At 47.3% G+C, this 17,954-nt stretch overlaps 1 protein-coding gene across 2 annotated transcripts in view; it reads left to right on the top strand.

Annotated features, from left to right (window-relative positions):
- The window catches only part of TSNARE1 (t-SNARE domain containing 1), a 372,223-nt gene that overhangs the window by 119,799 nt on the left and 234,470 nt on the right, over positions 1-17,954 (top strand). For both annotated transcript variants that reach the window (XM_044418957.1, XM_044418956.1), the window contains exon 4: positions 17,171-17,248. In XM_044418957.1, coding sequence (XP_044274892.1) covers positions 17,171-17,248 — 78 coding nt within the window. The remainder of the gene's footprint in view (positions 1-17,170; positions 17,249-17,954) is intronic.

Raw genomic sequence — 17,954 nt, 5'->3', positions numbered from 1 at the left:
CTCCCTCTCTCTCTCTCTCTCTCTCTCTCTCTCTGCACTAAGCTGCAGCGTCTGAAAGCAGTACAACTTGTCACAGCCTTTCAGCAACCAGCTTTCTTGAAAGAACTCCATCCAGTGAAGGAGGAGATAAGCTCAGGATTCTCCCCGGAAAGGGAGAGCAGATGCAAAAGTTACTGCTCATCTGTGGAAAGGATGCATGTGTCAGAGGTTTTGCCTGGGCACCCCCAATTGGAAGGGTCATGGAGTCTTGCCCTTTGGAGGTGATGCACAGGAGGGGAGTGGGGCCATTCTAATCAGCCAATCAGCTGCACATCTGTGGAAAGAAGGCATGTGGGGTGAACATCTGAGGCCTTCCCCACTCCTGTGCCCTTTGGGTGGGCTGGACCACAACTCACACCATTCTCAGCCAGCCACGCTCCTGGTACAGATGTAGCAAACAGTGAAACCGTGGTGATTTTCTGAAACTGTGGAACAGATCAGGCCCACTGCACCACGTGATTAGCTGAACAGATTGTTTGAAGTATGTGAGATAATCTTTTGAAGGAAGAAGCTCACTATGAATTAGAAGCATACTGGCTTTTTGATGTGTTCGAAAAAGTAATTCTGATCGTACAAGGAAGCCCTCAGACAACTGTCTGGAAGCATCTAGAGAGAAGTTTTAATGAGTCTGTCTCAGCTAAGCAGAGAGGCGGCTTCACAAGTGTGCGTTTTGTGCTTGTTTATCAGAAGTCGAGATGCTAGATACATCAGGCTATTTGAAATGCGCGTGTCAATGCCCTTGGTTCTCTTCCCCCTTTGGGGGACAAGCTGTGAGCACGGATATGTGGAGAGAATCACAGGCTACCTGTGTACGGATTTGCTCTCGTAAGTGATAAAAGATTTACATTTTCGGCAGTTTCTTTCATCCAGTCGATTTTTCATTCATTTTCCCCACAGTGCCACAATTCTTTCTGGAGTCTTTCGTTGAATGCAAGAATTTTGCCAATGTGTGGAGATGCTTTCATGTTCGCTTTGCTCCTGCACTGTGTGGCTTGGGCCCAGGAAAGCATCTTACCATTTTCAATTGTGGGAAGAGTGAATGGCAACACACCAAAGGCCAGGCTTCTTGTTCAAGTCTTAGGGTCCCTGTTGCACCCAGACAGTACCTGCTTGTCTTACACCATGATTTGTCCTTGTCCAAAGCTTGAAGGTTGGGACAAGGTTTGAGAAGAAGGTCCACTGCTCCTTGGCCTCTCCAGTTCAAAGAAACTCAGACAGGAAGACTGGGAAAGTGAAAGCTTGGAGAATGACATCCATTCAAACTGAATGGGCTGCCAGAATGGGGCCCCAGAGATTCAAAGACGATGCATGGCATGGCCCAGAAATGAGAGTCTTTCAAGAATGAGGGTTCCAGTGGCAGGGACTCTGAGGAGGAGGCTTCAGAACCACAGTCAGCCCCTTCAGTTTGGATCCTACATCTTGCATCCATCTCCTCAGGAGGTGCCGATATCCTCCAACTCTGAGAAATGAATCTTGGACTCGCTGGGGGTTAAGGAAGCCCAGGAAAGCATTCCGCAAGAAGCCCTTCCCTTCACACGTGCGCATCCCACTGGCCCCGGACAGAGTCACTGCCTGAGAAAGGGCACAGGCCCTTTAAAAACCAGATCGAATACTTAGGGAGACGATGCTTCTGGAAGGCTCTTCTGACCTGCTTAGAAATGGCCCCGGTTACCTTAAGGTACCTTAAGGTATGCCTACACCCATATGTGCCTACCTGGCCTTTGAGATCTGTGCAGGGGCCCTTCTGTGTGAGCCACCCCCCAGGGAAGTGAGGGGGTGGCTGCTAGGAAGAGGGGCTTTTCTGCTGCTGCACCCCATATTTGGAACTCTCTCCCCAAGGAGATTTGCCTGGCACCTTTCTTATACTCCTGTTAGCACCAGGCAAAGACCTGCCTTAAAATAATAATAATAATAATAATAATAATAATAATAATAATAATAATAATAATTAGATGCCACCAAACCTCTACTTGTGTTTTAAATGTTGTAGTTTATTTATTGCATGTTCTATTTATCAATGTGTAGTTGTTGTTTTAGTTTTACAATGGTTTTTAATGGTTTGATTTTGAGCCGCCTAGAGATGCTACAGGCCCAATAGGCAGCATAGAAATGTTTTAAATAAATGAACAATAAATAAATCCCTGTTGGATGCTTGAAGCCAATGCTAGGGTGATGTGTCCTTATGGAAAGTACAGGGTTCCTCTTTTTCTGGAAGCCAAACCCTGTCCGTGAGTGAGCAACTATAGTTCTGGCTGGGGTTGTGAGCCTACGCTACTCCAGGCCAACGTCAGGCACATCCAGCCTTGCTTTCCTTTGCTTCAGGTGTTGCCTGTAGGAGGGGTGATAGAATGTACAGCGGAACAGAGCAATGTGGCCTGTGAAACCAGACCTTAGTGCTGGGGTGTGCTTGTGCTTGTAGCCGAATCAGTTGGTCCGACAGCAGAATTGCTGGTGGCATTGTCATGAAATAGGCCAGAACTGTTGGGTTCAGCTTGAAGCACTTGATGGAGCCCTGCAGTCTTTTCTGGCCATTGGTGGGATGTATCTGGGAGTCGGTCTGATGGCTACCATGGACTACCCATGCAAGCCTGTCTCCTACATGCTTGGGGCTGATACATACGTGGTAGGCACATTGGCAGGCACACACGGCAGGTGCCTGTTCCAACATGGCAACCTGTGCCACAAAACATACCCATAATCCTCTGGGCTGGAATCCAGAGTTTCTGCCCCTGTTCCAGTTTGGAAGCATGGCTGTCCCATCTTAGAGCCATGGCGTTTAGTAGGGATTGTGCTTGGGGAGGAAATTGGAACCACCCCAAGCTGCATGTAGGATCCTCGCCCATCGCTTTTCCTGTGGCATGCGTAGTTTTTCCCCTTGTGAGTTTGGGATGTCTCCTTTATGGCTACCCTTAACGGACCATCCACACACTTCTGTGTACTACTTTGTACAGTATTTCTCCACACAAGCCATAGTTAAAGTATGGGATTCACTTCCACAAGATGTCATGATGGTTACCAATCTGGATGACTGTCAAAGGGGACTGGACACGAGTATGAGACTATGAATGACCACTAGTTCTGATGGACCTCCAGTGTCAAAACCAGTATGCCTGTCTGCACCAGTTGCTGGGGAACCTGGGTGGGAGGTTCTCTGGAACTCATATCCTGCTGGAGGGACCCTGTGAGCAGCTGTTTTGTCACTATGTGAATCCAGTGCTGGTCTAGATGGACCTTGGGTCTTGCATTCCCAGCCATTCAAAGCAAGGAACAGGAGTTTCCAGACCGATGGCAGTGCCGTTAGAAGCATGAGCATTTGACTCATTATGGAAGACATCTTCTTTGTGTGTGAGAGCTCTTCTTTTCTGTTGCAACAATATTTTTATCCAGCAACAAAATATGAGATTCCACACCTCCGGCTGCCATCCCAGAACCGTGTGTCTCCTTTCTCCATGTGTCTCCCGTATTGCTTCCCACGCTTGACAGCCTATTTGCCGACACTTTGTCTTCAGTAAACTCTGCCTTCCAAACATGCCTGCTTGAATCTTGAGTGTTTACATTCCTCCCCTCCATGTGCAGAATGCGAGAGTATTTTTAGATAAGCTGATAGAGAAAACATGTCTTTAGAGCTCGCTTTCCGATCAAAACTGCCAGTTGTTGCAACCTTGGTCTCGGTGATGCTACAACCACACTTCCTTTGTTAGATTCTGGCCTCCGACTTGGTGTTTGGGGAAATATATGGAAGGTGGGATAAGGGCTGTTTGACCTTCCACCAAGAAAAAGGGATGTTTGGGAAAACTCAGAGCAAACAAAGGCATCCTTTCTATCTTGGTATCTCCAGTTAAGCTCCAGAAAATATTTTAGGCACTTCTTCGCCTTAACAAGATCCTTGAGCACACTGGTCAGTGGTGATCATGGAGGACCCTCTAGGAGTTTGAGAAAGTTGGGTTCACATCCTTGGGTGAACGTGGACCAAACTTTCCTTGGGTAGCCTGGACTTGTACTTGTGGTGAGATGTGCTTTCCTTAACGTTCATCAACTACACCCTCATCTGGACGAGCCGAGCCTAGCAACAGTGACCTACGCTCTGGGAACCTCCCAGCTGGACTATTGTAACATTGTCCCCCTTGCTATTCAACATCTACATGAAACCGCTGGAGGAGGTTTGGGCTGTGGAGTCGTCAGAATGCTGATGAAACCCAGCTCTACCTCTCCTTTTCAACTGATCCAGGCGAGGCAGTGGCTGTGCTGAACCGGGGCCTGGACGAGGTGATGGGCTGGATGAGGGCCAATAAACTGAGCCTCAATCCAGACAAGACGGAGGTTCTGTTGGTGGGTGGTTCGAGCTCCTGGGTAGGTGCCTTGGGCCTTGCCCTGGACAGGGTTGCACTCCCTCTAAAGGACAGGGTCCGCTGCTTGGGAGTGCTCCTTGACCCAGAGCTGTCCCTGGAGGCCCAGGTGGCAGCAGTGGCGAGGAGTGCTTTCCTTCAGCTGCGGCTGATCCATCAGCTGCATCCTTATCTGGACGAGCACTGCCTAGCAACAGTGACCTATGCTCTGGGAACCTCCCAGCTGGACTCTTGTAACACGCTCTACATGGGGCTGCCCTTGAAGATGGTCCAGATACTTCAGTTGGTGCAGAACAGAGCAGCCAGAATTTATTTATTTATTTTATTTAAAACATTGTTACCCCATCCAATACAGAAAAACGTCTCAGGATGGCTTACAATAATTAAAACAATGATAATTACAATAATAGTAATAATTACAATAAAACAATAATAGTTACAATGATTAAGGCAATAAATAACAAAATGATAAATAGCATTCATAACCCCAAGGATGTTAACAGGAACTGGCAGGTATTCACGTACAATACCGGTCCTTTACTATCTGCTTTGGCTACCAACTGAAGTCCAGGCTGTGGGCTTTTGATGACCTATGAAGATGCTGGTGATGACGTATGAAGCCCTAAACAGATAAGGACCTGGTTATCTGAAGGAGAATCTCCTTCTGTATGTGCCTGCCCACCCCTTAAGATCAAGGTCAGAGGTCCTTCTTTGGGAGCCCTCTTTGAAGGCTATTAGGAGTGTGGCTGCATGGAGGAGGGCCTTCTCTGTGGTGGCACCCTGGCTGTGAAACTGATCCAGTGCCAACACTTAATTTTTTTTGACACCAGACCAAAACCTTTTTATTTCCCCATTATTTTAAGATCCGATTTCTATTTTTGATCGGACTTTTATTATGGATGTGATGCTGTGCTTTTGTTGTTGGACTTTTATGTATAGGATGAGGTAGAGAAGTTTTAAATAATCAAATAAATAAACAAATACCAACATGCGTGAGTTGGAAATGATACATTTTCATTCCTGTTCCTCTCATCTCAGGAGAAAAAGAAACAGTTTTGTGATGATGAAGAAATAATCGGGCTGCTATTAGCATGCATTTTGTCAACAGAAGGTAATGTGATTTCAGTGTGTGTGGAGAATGGTAATCACATCCTTTCACAAAGCAAAGGGAAAATAGAACTGAAAAAAGTATAGAATACTTAGGGGTTAAAAAAATAATGAAACGGGTACCTTGTTTCTCCTCAGCACAACATTTAAGGGTGGGAGAGCAAGAAAGAGTGAGAGGCAAGGCAGCAGGAGGGGATGCGAAGGTGCCCATTACATTTTCTCAAATCTGTCGGGGTGCGTTATTTTCATAAGGCAGTAACAGTATCACACACACCAAAAAGGACCAGTTAAAAGGTTCGTTCCTAAACCAAAGTGCTCTTGTCTTATTACTGCTGCCACCTTGACCTAAGTGAAGGAGATATTGATGGAAAAAGGCCATTCTCCAGTCTGGGTAAAACAATGAAGAACTATTTGGGATTGCTTTTGCAGAATTCTGGAGTAGACGAGACATCAGTTAAGACGTCAGCAGAGGGTCCTCACTCTGAGATTGGAGTTCTTGAGACTAGCAATGCCCCGGCCGCCCGCCCAAACTCTCCCGGCAAGCCCACCTGAGCCAGCTCTGGATCCAAGCACTTCCAGGACAACCACTGAGCCCCCTCCCACTCCTGGTTGTGGGAAAGGATCCAGCAGGGAACAGGCTGGGGAGGGGTTCTCAGGAGGAGAGCTTGACACCCCGGTAGACATGGATGCAAGCGCCTGTCGATGTTCTTGCTGGCTGGACCAATTAGGGGCTCAATGGGAAGAGCATTGGCATGCCTGTTCTCGTCGCGTTCCCCCCTCCAGAGACCAGCCCCAAAGGGTTCCGAAGCAGAGCTTTGGGTGAAGGGGGGCAGAGTGAGACTTTCTACCTGCAGTGCGTGTTGCAGAGTTTGTGAATACCTTGTAACTGCATGGAATAAAGATTCTTTTTATTTATTTATTTAGAATTTTTGTGTGCCATCCCATTCGCATGAGCCTTGGGATGGCTTACATACAATAAATAAATACAAATAGTGCACATAAAATCCAGATTCACCCTGGTTGCAAAATAAAAACCTATAGATGATATTAAAAATTGTTAAAATATCGTTTAAATAAAAAGGTCTCGGCCTGGTGCCGAAAAACAAAGAACGGCGCCAGGCGGACCTCTCTGGGGAGCGCATTCCACAGGTGGGGTGCCACCGCAGAGAAGGCCCTCCTCCGGGTACTTAGCCTCCTAATGTCTTTCACAGAGGGCTCCCGGAGGAGGGCCTCTGCTGCCGATCTCAGGGGGCGTGAGGGCAAATATGGAAGAAGGCGTTCCTTTTAATGACTGTTAAAGTGCTCGCCTCGTTTGGGAAGCGATGCCTAGCTCACAACGTGTCACGTCTGAGTGGGGGATGCGTGTACAACCTATGAGAACCCAGAAGACTCTGGAACGAGCCAGCACATGCTATGCAAGCTGCCACTTCTGGTCTTCCAGAATAGCACTGCGTGAGCAACACCAAGCAAAACGGCATGTGCTGGGAGTCTCCTGAGGAACCCCTGCGCTGGCTCCGAGCACCAGCTGAAGGACACGGGGCGGTTGGAAGCATCGTGGTCAACAGCAGCAGACGGAGATTTTGGAAACGTTTTCTAGGGTGGCCCACCTAGAGCACTTTGCAGTAGTCCAGAAGGGGTGCAGCTAAGAGTGTAACTGTGGCCAGATTAGGTATCCCCAGGGATGGCACAGTGGTTGTACTGACGTCAGATGCCCCTGCCAAGACCTGGGCATGCAGATCCAGGGCTGAGTCCAAGCGTTCACCCAAACCGTGAGCCTGCAGAAGGGGCCATCTAGAACATCTGGAGGGCACCTACTATGAAACGGAAGCAATTCCTAGTTAGCCACCTTGTTGCCTTTATAGCTTAAGTAAGAGCACATGGATCACAGTTCTTATCTTCCCCAGTGATCCGGATCAGTGACTGAGTCTTTCTCTGGAGTTCCTCCAACTTCATGTCACCGAGGATAATCTCCCGAACCGGTTGTTGCGATACACCAAGATTGCATACATTGTCTTGATTTTATTGCCAGCTTTTCTCGCCAGTACGTTAAGCCTTGTAGATAGAGCCGTCAAGATTACATTCCAGATACTGTTGCTTAAAAAAAAAAAAAAAAAAAACATTTATTACTCAGAAGCGGAAAAGTAATACCCAATTGCATGGGTGATTCACTTTGGAATCCATCTTCTGCTAGGACGTCTAAAAATGTATCTTTCTTCGGAGGAGGGAGATGATTTCTCTGCCGTGTTGCCCCCGTTCATCATGAGCGCATTGTCAAGCTAAGAAATGCACCTCTGTTCTTCTGCCGCTACTACTGCCGCTGCTACTGCCGCTATTATAAAGGACAGTGAGGGAGACGCTTAAGTGCAACAGCCATGTGGCCGCTTGGGAGGGGGAAGAAAGATCTCGACAGACAGATGAGCTCATCAGGGCTTATCTAAATGAGGAGTGTGGCCATTTCCTCCTTGTATTTCCTTCACTTGCTCTGGATAAGTCCAGTCATGAGTTTCATCTTTGTGATTAGCTTTAAGCCCTTTTCCTGGCATCTGCAGAGTCCTTATGGGCTGAAGTTTGCTGATGACCATTATCTTGCCCATCAGAATAGGCCTTCCCTAGCTCCTCACCTGCAGCAGTGGAGTTGCACAGACCCCCGTTTTCCTGACACGATTTGGATATTTCGTTTGAGCAAGAATGCCAGGGTTTGCCCTTAAATGTCACGTTAAGCAACATTTGGTTTCACTTCTCGTCCAAGGTGTCCCCACCTTTGCCTGTTCAATGCTTGTGTCTGCATTCGCTTCAGGACATTGAGTGCTGGCAAGATGCCCATTATGACCCCCCCCCCCCCAGTGTACAGCGTGATCTTCAGCCTATTGCAGGAGGTTTTTTCACCAGCCTTCAAGAAGCCAGGGGGCTTCAGCTGGGCCTGGGGGACAGTTTTGTCCAACTGGATTTTGATGAGAGTTTACTGATACTTGCAAATCTCATTGTATTTGGGATGGAAAGAGCATCTGGTTATTTATTTATTTACATTGCATATGGAGAAACTAAAACTGACAGATTCATCTGCATTTGGATTGCTTTGTTTTCAGACATCTACGTGCAGAATCTTTTTTCCCCATCCCATCCCATCCCAGATTGGTTTTGATATGAATTTATCCAAATTCCAAATACTTGGGATGGAAAAAAAGCTCAAACAAATGTGGGAAAAAGTGAAACACTCTGATTCATCCATCTTTATCTCTTGTTTTGGGAATGATGGGCACTCCAGTCCAACATGTCTTTGACGGGGTGGGGTGGGACCAGATTGATGAAATCTGGTCTGATCAGTCAGGTATGGACAGGCATAGACACATACAGAAGAAATTCTTCTTGAGTTTCATCAGAACAACTTCCTTTTAACTTCTACATTTTCTTGATTGATTGATTTTCCTTTAGTTGAGGTTTCTTGGCAACCTAACCCTTCCCTTCCCTTCCCTTCCCTTCCCTTCCCTTCCCTTCCCTTCCCTTCCCACCTATTTTTGTGACATTTTAATGTGGCCTGTATTTGTACCATATTTTTTATATGTTTTCATGGCCTGCCCAGAGAGCTTCAGCTCTCAGGAAGCACAGAACAGAAATATATAGATACAAAACCCATGCTTGTTTTGGAAGGGGCGACTCAGAAAGCTCAACCCCATGTGCTGTGGTGGTGGCAAGTATCGGCGAGCATGCGTTAGACCACCCTGGAGCTGGGCTGCAGTTCAGCCATCCAGGTGGCTCCTGTTTGGTCAAGAACGGTTCCAGCTCTCCCTGGTCTCCACCAGAACCACAGAAGTTCTCCATAAAGGTGCAGAATCCAATCACACACCCCTGCGTAATGCAGAGTTCCCGTGCTGTCTTCCCTGCACTCCAAAGTACCCTTGATCTTAGCCAAAAGGCCGAGACACTACTAAGTAGATAAGGTAAGATGTGGTAGAATGAAAATATCTGGCGTGTACATGAATGAGTAAATAAAACCTATGATCGGGTTATTGTTCATGTAGGAAAACATTTTAGCAACTGCTCTGTCAAGGTAGTTATTTAACACTGACATCTGTGGACTTCTGTACTCCACCGTATCTGTGTTTGTAAACACACGAATTCAGAAGAGACATTGCTGAGGATACTTGGCAAAGAAATAGGCATTTTCCGTGAGGCTGAGTCTCTTCTGCCGAAAAATGTCTTAAAATTCTCTCTTAATCCTTTCCTACTATGAGTGACTTCAATCACTGTGTCATTTGTGGGTAGAGATTTTGGTAACAAGGCACACTTCTCCCCCAAAAGGCTTTATTTGATATTTTCCTCCTCGTTGATTAAAAAGAAGGGAATTGTTAATTTGTAAAACCAGCCAACTGAAACCAAATGTCTTTGCCTTCTATCACAATTAGAAACCACTTAAAGCACACAGCTTGAGGATGGACGAGGGTTATTGTGTGTCTTTCTCTCATCAAACTACAAATGAAACTAAGATAGAGCTTAAGAAATATTTTAGAAGTGTTACCAGGGATCCTATGGACAATGTTTTCCACCCCATCAAGAGGCAGTTTCTGCTGCCCAGGACGGTGGGGGTGGAGTGAAATTGTAGAACGGAAATGGCCATACTTGCGTGTATAATCGTTCTTGGAAGTTTGCATTTGGGGTGTCAAAGACAGAGACTGAATCTTGTTACTGGGTTCAGGGAAAGGGTCGAGTGTTGGCTAAGGGTTGATTGTTGTTGAACCCTTGGTTTCTTGTTGGACTGTGAACTTTTGCGTTGATCCCCATGGTTTGTTCTCTTGGCTGAGTTCAGACAATATGATAACCAGTGTTTCAGCAAGAACCTACACTCATCCCTTGAGTGTCGGCTATCGTGTTGTCTGAGCCCCTTCACCAAGCCTTGTGGGTCTGAGAGTCAGCTACAGCCCTGTTTTCTCTCCATCTTACACCCTCTGGTCACCAAGCTCTGGGTGCAAGAGCTGGGCAATGCTCGTGTGTCCCAGCTCCGTCCATGTGTGTACATTGTGCAGCACCAACGTTGTGTGAGCAGCTTTGCATCAGTGCCCCTGAAATATAAAAAGAGCAGAATGAGCACAGACTCGAGAACGCGTGTGTCGGTTGCTTTGTTCTTTCTGTGCAGCAGTTCATTAACAAGGATGCTAAATAAGGAAACAAAAGAGAATGAAAACACGTTAATTAAAAAAAAATATAATGTCAAGCAAGGTCTGATTAAACCTTGATTACAAGGTGGGAAATGTATTTATATTTCCACTGCTTTTGCAATCATAAATAATTTCTTGCTGATGCCCGGCATTGAAATTCAAAATGTGAGGATGGTACCCCTTCAGGTCAGAAAGTTTATTCCTGAAGGTGATCAGAAAGAAAGTTTGATCGCTGTGTGTGGTGTTCGGAGGGAGAAGAATTTTCCTAAAATGGGGGCAGGGTGCTTAATTCCAACAGGCTTGAGATGAGGTGGAGGCCCTCCTCCAGAAGCCCTCCTTGAAGGAGATCAGGAGGGAGAGCACCCAGAGCAGGGCCTTCTCTGTGGTGACACCCAGACTGTGGAATACACTCCCCAGAGAGGTTCGCCTGGCACAACACTTGATTATTTTTGGTGCCAGATAAAACCCTTTTATTTTCCCATTCTTCTAATCGTTAATTTGGCTTAATTGTGTTTTTTATATTTATCACTGGATGCGGTACCATTTTTATCTTAATTCCAGTAATGGGATGGTATATAAAAGCTTTAAATAAAACAGACAGACAGACAAAACGGGCTTGTTAGGAGTGCCTTTGTTCAAAGGCCCTCTGGGTCACTCCTGGGCAGAAGAACCCCGTGGCTGCTCAGTGGCCTCTAATGGCCATTGGGTTCTTTGGCGTCCTGGCTCCAAAGCGGACAGACTGACTGCTCTAGGCTTGGAGCCTGGACTCTGCCCTTGAATCTCTCTTTCCTGACAGCACAGGCATGTCTCCAAGGATGCACGAACAGCCTCGGGGCGAGCATTCCAGGGCTGGGGAGGAGAGGTGTCCTGGAGGCATCTCAGCTCCCTTCCTGCTCCATCCCTACAAAACTGACTGTCTGGCCATCCTGCACAGCGGGGGGTATGCCAAGGCCCATGTGGTCTCTGTGCCCTGCAGAGGATGCGTGCAATCCTCCAAGTTCTTGCGACAACCTTGTAAGGTCGGCCTGTGCTGTTTTTGGGCTTGCTTCTTTTTTCCATACAAGTGTGAAGGAAAGCTAAAAGAGATGGAAGTTCTACTGGAATTTTCTCTTCGCAGCATTGTTTTGTCTTATTGTTCTTTATCTTTTGTGTTTTGTTGGAGAAGAGGAATTAGGTTTTAATTTTCCGTGATGGGTTGACAATGATCTGAACAAGGAAGGGGGCACACAATGGGAAAACGAGGGGAAGCACACCCTTGAGAGTCCATGTGGGGATGAGTCCATGTTCCACGTCCGTGCTCTTCCCTGTGCTGGGCTTGTTATTTCCCCAGGCGTTTTATTCATTCAGTTTTGCGGTCTCAAATCTCTTCCTTTATTTTAAATCTTTACTCAGCTGCTGGGTGATTTTCTAGCTTAGTTTGTACTGTAGCTTCAGACTTTCAAACTTTTATATGCTATTGGCTTTTAGAGTTTTCATTGCTAAGGGATGCCCAGAGTGCCTGAAGTATTGGACAGTGGAGAAATGTCATGTCATGCATAAAATAAATGGATAAAATTATGCAGCTACGAGATGAATGGGTACTTGTCTGGATGAACTGGTGGCTGGAATATGTATGAGATGGAGAAGGGGGCGTACCTTCCAGTAAGGTCAGAGGGAGCCCAGGATGTTGGGGGGATAAGACAGGGATTCAGTGTGCACCCTAACTGGAAACACACCCCAATTTTGGAATTCTACTGTCATTTTCAGAACTTCAGGAGCCTGGACCCAGAGGTGTGTTGTCCAATGGCCAGCTTAAAGCTGCTGAAGGGTCCCTTTGCTCACGAGGAATCCATATTCCTCCAGTAGGCACCTCTGCACCTGGGGGCTGTCTGAGCTTGCACCTCTTGGGCGCTGTACTTTCTATGAGAAGGTGACCTCTTGAATCCACCCCAGTTCAGAGAAAAGAGGACCCAGGTCTTGAAAGCACAGGTCAGTGAGTGTCTTCTTCACAGTGCCCACTCCTTGGAGCACCTCGGGCGACCCTGGCCTGGCCCCAGGCTGCTGCTCTGTGATGGTTGGCTCTGGGACACCCAGGTCCTCCTTCAAAGAGGGTTTTTCTGGGGCAGTGGGGCAACACGGGTGGGGCCCACTGGGGCATGTGTGCTCCCCAGAGATGCACCCAAAATTCCCCTGCTGGGGAACCTGGGGCAAACGTGGTCTCCAGCAGTGCTGCTGGAGAAGGTACTGTGACACAGGGACTTCATATTTTGCCAGCGCTGAGCAAGGCGAGGAACTGGGGAGGATGGCACTTGTCCAGGGAATGGGAGATGTTGTGATCTGGCAAGGCATTTGGGTGTCTGCGTCTCCTTGCCAATCGCTCCCATTCATGGCTCTTTTACCCAGCACCTGTCACAGTGAAGGATTCTGCCATCGCTTCACAGGTCCTCTTTATGCCGAAATGATTTCTGCTCTGTCCAGATGGTTCCCTTCTGGACAGAGTTTTCACCAATCCCCACCCCACACCTCAGCAGTCCTCCTGTCCCTTTCACGGTGACATGAGGGGCCTGCGTGCCACCCTTGCTGCTTTCGTCCCCTGCCCATTGACCAGAGCTGCACCTGCCTCCGTTTCAGCTTGTCCTGCTCTTTTGGGTGTGTGGGCGGCCATTTTGCCTTGAGGGAAGGTGGCCCCACAGTAGGCAGACATGTACGATGCTCAGAAATGTTCTTGCTGTTGATGTGGCACGTGGACCATTGGCCCCTCCTGGATCATTTTGGACCGTGAGGAATGGCTCTTTGATGCATCACCTGGGACCCAGGCTGTGCACAACCAGCATTGCCGTTTCCACTTGTTCCTCCTCCCTCCAACCCTTTCCAGCTTGGAATGGTTTTGCTATGTAAGCCAGGGCTGCCCCTGGACTATTCTGCATCTTCCATTACCCTCCACCGCAGAGGTGGCAGACGTGGCTCATGGGGACACGTGCCTTGTCCAGAAGAAGATGAGCAGCTTCTGGGGAGGAGAATTTGGCATCCCACCTCTTCTTGCAGCAACTTCTCTGCTTCGGTGGCACATTTGGTGATGTGGTCCCCGGCTGGGGGACGGTTGGTCTTGTGACAACAGAAATTGTCTGCCCACTGAGTATTAGAACAGCCTCCCTGAACTTGATGCTCCACTATTTAGAGTTCCAGCTCCCATCATTCCCAGCCCACCTGGCCAAAATTGTCAAATGCTAGGAGTTGAAGTAAGTTGTAACCTGGCACGATTGAGGGGCAGCAGGTTGGGAAAAGTGGCGGTGACACTAAGAACATAACAGTAACTCTGTTTAGGCACTCGGGGAACATGTGTGGGGATCCGTTATGGTGGAGCTCCATGCACCAACCCTGCCACTGATGCCCTGATTCCTGCTGGCTCCATCCCAGACCCGTCTGTGTTGACCAGGCAGGTCTGAAGAGGCATTTAGCTGAACTTCGCCACCATGGAACACTTTGCTCCTATATTCTTTGCATGGGCAAAAGGAACAGGTGAGATGAGTCGTCCAATTTGTCAAACTTCCTGCTTCCCCCTTGCAGGAAGCTCGAAAGCAGAGCTCAAGGCATGGACTCTGTTCTGCTGCATCTCCAGACCATGGCAATTTGTTCAGTGGGACATCCTCTCTGAATGTATGAATTCCAGATCACTCTCCGTGTTCATTCTTCCATAAATGTGCCCGATCCCCTCTTGGAGTCCTCTAAACCAGGGATTGTCTTCAAACTCAGTGCCCCTGGATTTCCAGATACTAGTTGCATGTTGTGTGGATAAAATGAGTCCTTTCCTTTGAGTGATCCTGAGTCCTAATTTGACGAGGGAGCGAGCTGTGGACACCGAATCAGCTGAGAATGACAAGGGTGCTTTTGGATTTGAATGAATGCCTTAGATAGAGGGTGAGGATTTATGGACTGGCAAATGAACTGACAATCTGCAGGAGGGGAGAGGGACATTCAGGCGCCACATGGGTGTGGTGGTAATTTTGCACCACATGCACAAATCAACACCCTCTGTATAAATTTGCACCAATTGTAGAGTGAAGGCCTGAACATTATGCAAATTTTCTTTGCTTTTTTCCCTCCAGACAGTGATTCTAAAAACAGGCTGCCTTGCTTGCAACAAATCGAACTGTTTTCGGTAGAAGCTTGGCAGAGTAGAGTCCATGTGGCCAAATCTAAATGATCAGTCAGGTTTTCAGCCTCCTGTCATTGTCCTCGCACATCCCCAATCCATCACGCTGATGGAGGAACAGCAGTGGAAGAATAGATACAGAAGACATCTCTCTTTGGAAGCTCTTGGTGTGTTCTTCACTCTCTGAATTCCCACAAACTTCAGGGAATGCCCACTATTTTCTCTGATTTGTGCTTGGAGATAACATGGCGGTTCTCCTGCCTGCAGCTAAGAGGGAGGAGTCTCCGTAGCTGTAGTGTACCAAGTGCTCTCCCAGCCCAAGTGCTTGGGGTGTGATGAATGGTACCCCTGTGCCACCTTGGCCAGGGAGTCTTTGGATAGCTCATGCTCTCCTCCACTGTGGGAATAAAGTGCACACCAAAGCTATGTGCAGAGGGGTGTCTCCTCTTCTCCCCACCTCTTGCTCATGCCCCTGAGAGGCTCTGGGGCCTGTGGCTTGGGAAGGGTTGTGGCTTGCAGAAGAATCTGGGTCTTTGCTATGTGGATGGAGAACCTCCATGAACTGGAGGTTCCCCATCCCTGATTTAGAGCCAGGAGGAGGAACCTAAAGGCTGCCCAGGAGGTGTCATCACAGTGGGTCTGCTGCCCCTCTCCTGCCCATGGGGTTATCAAGAGGGCCACCACTCCAGAGACTGGGAGAAAAGCCCTCTTCTGAGCTGTTGTTCAGAGTGTTGTGAGAACAGTCTTTGAAGAATGGCAGACCCATATTTCTGCACACACACAAAGGCGTGAGCCCATAAAACTGGGGAGAGAATGTAATAATTTAGCACATCTTTTGCGAAGTCTATCCCATTTAGTTTTTATTGGACACCCAATTCTGTGTCCGTCCCCCTTCCATTTACTATCTTGATGGGCATTCATGCTGCTGAATCCTTGCCGTGCCTGGTGACAGGACCTTGTGCTCCATAAATCAGTTCTTTTTGGTCCAGATCTCGAGTACTTGCTCTTGAGTGGTTCATTTGGTTCCCTGGAGGGTTTCGGGGGGAGAAGGCACTTTTATGGCACCTGTTCAAACCTTTGTGGAGTGTTCCAGCTCAAGAACAGGGTCTCTCTCTCGCTCCTCTCCTTTCCAGCCAAGAATAATTACATTGTTATTGAACTGTAGGGCAGAATGACAGCAAGGGCACTGAGGATCAGCAATTGCAAACCTGATTTCAGCCTGTTTTAACAGATCCGTTCTTCACTTAAATAACTCAGGATGAACTTTCAAGCTAAGAGGTTTGTTTGCTTTTCACCCCATGCTTCAAGATTTGCCTGCAAAATACCCAGAGATGACTCAATTTAATTTTGCAGGCAGACAGCGTTCCGTGAAAAGACAGAGCAGAACATGAATTCAAGTGGTAGGACAAGGGGCATTGTAGGTATGGACCTCGAAATCAGCAAATCTTGAGCGCATCCAAGTTTTCCAAATTCTATCTCAAAGCTCGCTGCAACTCAAGTCCGTATCATTTGCAAGCTTTGTTTTTCTTATCCCATGAAAATGTGTGTCTGTTTTCGTGCGTATTTTCCCAAAGGTACTCATGAGTTAGGCACATTTTTGTAATGTTTGCATTCTTCTCCAACAGGGGGAAAAATACTCGTGTGCAGTTTTTTTTTTTTTTGAAGGACACATGTTTTATGCATGTTTTCCAAATCTGTGCATTTTATCAAATGCATTTTATTGATCTGTGAATCACATTGGGACCTTAGACATTCTGAATAGTGGTGACTCCAAGGGCTGTAGGGATGGCTGAAGTCACAATCCTAGAAAAAAGTCCTACAACTCCCAGCATCCACTAGCCTACTAATTGGTGGACAACATGGTCCCAACCCAACAAGGCCGGTGAGGTTGGTGGCCCCATTTTTGAATTTGCAACGAAAGCGGAGAAACTCAAAGGTAGCCTGAGCCCATAGCCCTCTCCCTAAAGCTACTGGTTCTCCTTACACTGAAGGCTAGTAAGTATGCTGCTCTCCTTACTTTTCCTACTGAGTCCATCAATTCCTGCCCTGTAAATCACCAGTATTGAGCACCCGTGGCTGAATGGCCTTTTATTTTCCTGATCTCCCACCTTTTCACTTTCTTCCTCTCCATATGCAAGACTAACTTGTCCCATTCCAAGTGCATCGGTGTGGCCTAGTTTCCTGGGTCGTGCTAGCTTCTGGCTCCACTCACAGCCATTCCCGCTAGCACAACATATTTGCTGCTGGGGAAATGCCAGCACAGAATAAAATACGCTGCTAATTGAATTGCACACAAATTAATGATTGGATCTCTCTTTGAGAGACACATGAATGGTGTGAGTTATAGCCCGATGTATTAACAGTGTTCTCCCTGCTTCCTCCTTTCTCTCCAGCCACACAGATTGATCCCAACGAACTCCAGGAACTTTTCCAGGATGCATCTGCCGGCATCTTCCGAATTAATGCCAACGGTATGTATATCAATGTGCCACATGTTAATATGTTGAATGCATTGCATGTAACGTGTTGAGAAAACCCCTTTGTCATACGTTTCCCGGTACGGCACATGGATAGCCCCGTTTTAGACAAGGGAATAGTGGTGACGGTGCTAAATCTTCCAAGACGGGCTGCTGCAGTGGGGTGCACGCATGCCGCATGCCTTGTAGAGCCATTGGCAGGTTCTGGCCCGAGAACTGCCAAGTGCCTCCCTCCCGTGACTCTTGGAGCGCCCGACTGGAGCCAGAGCTTGGGCTACCCAGTGGTTTGCTCCGGCAAAACCTCATTAAAGGCTCCAACTTTGGATATGTTTATTGCAACCATAATTTCAGCTACCTATTTAGTTGTCAATTTAATTGTTTAGCTCATAGATGCCTGGCAAGATAAACATCTTATAAATAAATGAACTAAGAACACTAATAAAAAGTACAGTATATTATATCCAAGGAAGTAATTGCTGGAGAATATACTGTAGGGAGCAATCTAAACCTAGCCAGATGGAGGCTGGATATGCAAATAACGGTGTTTCTGTAATTTCGGTTATTAATGACTGGAAGTGATGGTGCAGTAGAACAGTGTGAAGTTCTAGTCCCTTGAGGTAAAGAGCAGCTCAGGTAATAACCCACCCAAATAATTCCACCTTGTTTCACTGGTTCTGGAGAGGTCCCAGTTACCATCTTG

The sequence above is a fragment of the Varanus komodoensis genome, unplaced genomic scaffold (assembly GCF_004798865.1).
Source record: "Varanus komodoensis strain SLA01 unplaced genomic scaffold, ASM479886v1 scaffold95, whole genome shotgun sequence".
Classification (NCBI taxonomy): Eukaryota; Metazoa; Chordata; class Lepidosauria; order Squamata; family Varanidae; genus Varanus; species Varanus komodoensis.
Note: the sequence above shows the minus strand (reverse complement) of the source record. Positions and strands in the feature narration are given on the sequence as shown.